At 48.7% G+C, this 5,421-nt stretch overlaps 1 protein-coding gene across 1 annotated transcript; it reads right to left on the minus strand.

Moving 5' to 3' along the window:
* Positions 1–1,487: 1,487 nt before the first annotated feature.
* DDIT4 (DNA damage inducible transcript 4) lies at positions 1,488–3,810 on the minus strand. Its single transcript, XM_063307493.1, has 3 exons — positions 3,690–3,810; positions 3,271–3,520; positions 1,488–2,925 (listed from the first exon to the last, which is right to left on the minus strand). Exons 2-3 carry the CDS (start codon positions 3,443–3,445, stop codon positions 2,432–2,434), a joined length of 669 nt encoding a protein of 222 aa, XP_063163563.1. The 5' UTR covers positions 3,446–3,520; positions 3,690–3,810; the 3' UTR covers positions 1,488–2,431.
* Positions 3,811–5,421: the final 1,611 nt, after the last annotated feature.

Below are 5,421 nucleotides of genomic sequence, written 5' to 3' on the forward strand. Positions count from 1 at the left end.
TGTTCTTCACACTTTTTCTTTTCTCCTTTCTTTATATTCTTTCCTTGCATTTATCTTTTAGGTATGTAAAAACTTTCAATAAAAATTATAAAGTGTAAAAAATTAGAGCAACTAGGTGAGTTTGTGTATCTTGGCAGAACATTTATTAAAATATTGGGGAAATGGATGAAGAAACGTTAAGATGTACAAACGCTGGTAATACATAAAGGAAGAGCAAATCCAGAGGAAGGGAAACACTTAATGTTGTTGGGTGGAGCTGATGAATCAGGGGAGATCCAAGAAAGCGGTGGATGGAGGGTGTTGAGATCTCCCCCGCCACAGAAAAATGCATAGGCACCTGTTCCCAACCATGCCAAAACCACACACACATGCTGGCCATTTTGTCACTCCACCCATCCCCATCCCAACAGGCACCTATGTTGAGAAGTTTAAAGAATGGAAGACAAGGCATGAATTGGTGTATGGACCCAGTGGAAGGATAGTTTGCAAGGTTAGGCATGGAAAGGTATAATGGTGTTGGTGTAAAGTAGATTTTCCATTATCTTATGCCTATGCATGTTTTCTTTTCTTACTCTGCTTCCCCACTTTGCATAACATTGCTTCCTTCAAGAGAATAGTGTGGTTGGTTTATATACATGTGAAAGAAATGTCACCCCATAATCCATTTTTGTATGCTGGTGTTAGTTAACATTACCCTTGTTTTCAGATGTGCATACTTCTGAAGTTATGCATTATCCATGGGAAACTGAAGAATTCACATCCAACTCAGGGGATGACTAGGTGCTTTAAACACAGGTAGCTAATTAAGAATCCCAGCTCTATTCTCCGTTGGGATTAATGCTGTCCTCCCCAAGGAGACCAGCTAAGGTAGAAGTCTGTTACACATAATACAAGGTCCCATTGCTTATTTATGGAATCTTAGAGGCAAAAAAGAGAGACTTTAATAAGCTAGCTTCCTGGATTGATACCAATATGGAAATGTGACTGAAGAGTAAACACTTTCAGTCTAAGCTTTTTGGTTTTATTTAACCCCAGTCTGTGTTTGGCAACCTCCTCCAGAACAAGCACAATTGGAAGGAAAGGGGAAAATACCCTGTGTTACGTGATTCCCGCAGGGAGCTTGGAAACTAAAATTTAGTTCCCCTGGGTAGAAAAATTATGTACCTTAATGATCTGAAGCTGAAATTCCAGTTGACCCCATGAATTTAAATTAAGCTTCTGCTCCCTAAAACTCAAGTGAGTCATTTAAGTATGGAAGAACAACAGTACAAACAAAGGGATAGGCTAAGTAACTGATAGCTTAATAGCATTATATGGTCTCCATCTTCTAGTGCTAACATCTATTACTTTGAACATGTAAGAAACCAGCTTGCAGCATCTGAAGACCCTTTAGCTGGGCAAGATCCTCCCACTCAGCAGAATTGCCTTTCCCTTCCTCCCCACCCCCCAAGCTGCTTAGAAATTCTAAATGAAAACAAAAACAGAAGTTATTAGAAAACATTTTTATCAGTAAAGTAAAAAACCAAGTTGCATAGAAATCCTTCAAAAACTTGAACATCAAGTGTATTTCACGTGAATGGTAATCAATGGAAGCACCAAAGACTGACTGCGAGGGTTCCTGCCCCCATCCCACCTTCTTCCTAGCATCACCTTACACCTCCCTTAGACATACATCCCCAGGATTTCTAAGCACAGACAGGGCACAGTCCACCTGGTACCCTGTTCCTCCCACTGGTCTCATTCGCAGAAATGGAGTTGCACAGCGGTGCTCAGTGGATTAAATCCCCCATTCAGCCAGAAGTCTATATTTAGCTGCCTTCTTTTAGCTGCCCAAGTGTCAGTAGTGGAACTTCTTCACATCCATCTGTATTAATGTTACACATGCTTGGTCCCTTAGACCTTAACACTTATTAACACTTATTCACACACCTCAACTTTCACCAGACATCCATTGATTACTATCTACTTTTTTCTCCCATGTTTTTTTTTTTTTAAAAAGCTTAACAGGAAAAAAGGCAACCTTCATTTATCTTTAGTGGCAGTCCTGCTGCTGTAAAATTATCAGCTGTCAGGAAAAAAATACTGCTAAATCAGTAAGAGAGTCATCCCACCGGCAGACAAGGATTTTAAAGCTAGCATAGTGTATCCAGGCCTACACAGGAGTGAGCTTTGTTGCTGGTCAGCTTAAATAGCAGAATGCTGTTACTGTCAAACGTTGCCTTCTGCCTCTTCTTCAGACTACCTCCCACTATTGCTGTAAATCAAACTTCCATCTAATCTAACCTACTGTGGCTCCAGAGAGGTACCACCTCTTGAAAATCAGCTTATATTCTTTAGCCCTTTAAGTAACATACCTCCCCAGTTTGGCTGGGAATGGCCCCAACTCAGAGTAAATGCTCAGTTGATCCAACGTTAGAGGAAGATGACACTTTCAACATTCCTCTATGAGCAACTGTTCAGAGCTATACAACTTCTTTTTGATGACCCTAAAGCCTGTGCTGAGCTTCAGTGACTGGCTGAAGCCTGGAGAGAAAGCCGAGCCTGAGCTAAAGAGTCCCTGGATTTTAGGCCACAGGCGGGAATCCAGTCTCAGAACGAGAGTCAGCTGGAAGGTAGGCACCAGGCTCGGATCCACAGCAATCTGCTCCACACTGTGGCACCCTTTTCCTTGTTCCACGCAAAGGTCAATGAGGGCTCCCCTCAAGCCACAGGGCTCTCTGTAAGCCAGGTGAAGCAACTCCTTGCTCACTTGGGTGACCAGCTCATTGGGCATGGAAAGTCGGGAGGGACGGTTGGTATAGATCTTCGTTTTGTTCAGAGTGACTTGGATGAGCTTCATGAGGTTGGCGCACAAGAGCTCATCCTCAGGATCATTCAGCAAATCGAAGTCTGGCAAGGACACCTCATCCAGATATTCCTGGGCATCTGAAAAGAAATTAAAGCAGCCTGAGTCTTATGCATATATATGCAAACACCCTCCTCCCCCAACGAAGTGAATTCAACTAGTCTAAGAGCAGCATAGAGCAAACAACACCTGGGCTGCCCCTTTTAGCTGGAGCTGTAAGGGATCTCTAAAAACAATACACTAGAAAGCCCAGAAGGCAGGCAGGCAGCCAGCCATGACTTTTCCATAAAAATACTAAGACTTTGATTCAAACCTGATCCGCAACCAACTTGCTCGTTCCGCACAATGGAAGTTGTAGTCCAGTCCATCTAGAAGGTGCTAGACTAGAGGCAGGGCACGCGGGCACGCACACGCAGCTGTCTCACCTCCTTCGGAGCTCAAGCTGCTGTCCAAGGACTCGCAATCGGAGTTCTCCAGCGTGGCGGTACGACGAGCCCTTCCTTGGTACGCGCTCTTCTCCCAGGAAAAGGCAGGCGCCGGATTCTCTCTCTGCTCCGGGATGGGGGGCAACGAAGAGAAGCCGTCCCAAGACACCGGCATCTTCCTCCCCACCGAACTCGACGGAGCGCCGGGCTTGCGAGGTGGGCGCTGGAATCGGCGGCCGGAGAAACGGCTCTGGAAGGAGGGGGAAGAGGGGAAAGGCCGTCAACCCCGAGTTCAGGAGCGGTAGGGACCGCGGTCGCGCCACGCCACGATCCGCGCGGAAACACGGGCGTCTGAGGAGACCCTGCGAAGCGGCGCTCACCGCCCCCCTCCCCGAAAAAGGACTAAAATAGGTGCTTACCAGCTTGCAGGACGCCTGTCGCGTGGCGAAAGGGTGCAAATAAGCGCCTCTGAAGTAGCGGCAGAAACCCCGAACCGCGGCAGTACGTAAAAAGGAATAGAAAAAACGAGCAGCTCCAAACCACTAAGTCCCTACCGCCCCGACAATTCGTCCCTTGCCCTTTCCTTGGCACTGCGTTCCCAGCCCCCTGTTCCGCCTTTAAATAGTCAGGTCAAGGGGAAGCTCCGCCCCTTGCCCACGCTCACCCCTTCGGCTCACTCGCTCCCCTGCCGCTGACTGGCCGGCCAGGAGAACGGGCTGGGCCAATCGCGAACGACTGCACGTTCGCAACGTTCTCTCCTGCCCGGTTACAGTAGTCTGGGACACACCTCCTTTCGTGCCGGACGGGGCTAAGGGCTGGGGTGGCGGGGGGGAGCGGCGCGCACGGGGAGGGGGAAGGCCCTGCCTGTGGAACAATAGGCAGAGGGGGGAGGGGGGCACAACAGCCCCGCGCGAGGGCCGCCCTCGGACCCCCGGCTCGTCTGAACGCGGTTCTCCGGGACCCTAGAAAACCCGATTTGTCCTGCTTTTCTGAACGAGATGATTGCTCTCCACGCCAAGCTGTGTGGAACTTAGTTGGGGCTTTCCTTTGCAAATCTGCCACCCCAGATGGACGGGGGAGGAGGGCTTGCTCCCCGCCGTCTGTATCCGCAGCTCAGCCACATTTAACATAGTGCGTTGGAGGAGCCAGAATTGGTTTGGCGATGAGATCTTGGAAAATTGGGCCGGGTAAAACCGCTGGTCTAGATGCTCCTTTTCCCTGCAAAGTGCCATTACTGTGCAAACGTCTTTATGGATTGTGAGTTCCACTGAAAACTGCGAGGGCCCCCCTGCCTTTCTTTAATTCGGGCTAAGCCAGTATTTTCGAATAAGGCATACTTGGCCCACAGTAGTGATGCTCAAGCAACATGCTTAGACTTAAGATTTGGCATATACAGCCAAATGGAGGGATTCACACGTCGGAGGCAAGTTGCTTGGTTTGGCTCAATACCTGTGAACCGATCTGGGATGCGGTTCCTAAAGGAGTCACGACCATCTTGGCTTTACCAATTGATCCTTTTTTGTGCTAACATTGTCTCCCCCATCGATTGGCGGCCAGAATGAGAGTTTGCTTCCTCCCCGTGGATGCCCGACCCCGGTTGTTCACACAATGTAGTCCCACTCGCTGCGTGTTACGTGTTTGTTCGTGTGTATTTACTGGTTAGATTCGTATCGAACTACAGACGGTGAACAAAGCACACACACACCCTTTTTCTCCGGACATCGGATCTCATGATGTTCACCGCTTAATCTTTGAACGGCCCGAACCTTTTCCCGCAACGGGCCAGGCGGCCAAACTTGGACCCCAATCAGTACGATCCATCTCTTCTAAGTGGAAAGGCCACGAGCAACATGAAGTCAAAACGGGGGGAGGGGGAAGTTGAAGTGTGTGAAAAGACTGCACGCAAGTGGGGCAACAGTTGCCCTATGCGGAGCTCCGCGTTGCATTTGGGAAAACCCCATCAAAAGAGAGAGTCTTTCTCACATGCCTGGAAAGATCCAGCATCCCCGAGAAGCTTCTCTAGTGCAAGTTGTTTGCTTTTGCCCGTAATCCGCTTCATTCCCCTCCCGGACGGGCCCCACGCATTGGAAGCATTCCCCCAACAGTGTCAAGTGTGCGGCATGGATTCGGAAGGACAGTCGGCAACGCGCG

Source organism: Candoia aspera, chromosome 6 (assembly GCF_035149785.1).
Source record: "Candoia aspera isolate rCanAsp1 chromosome 6, rCanAsp1.hap2, whole genome shotgun sequence".
NCBI lineage: Eukaryota > Metazoa > Chordata > Lepidosauria > Squamata > Boidae > Candoia > Candoia aspera.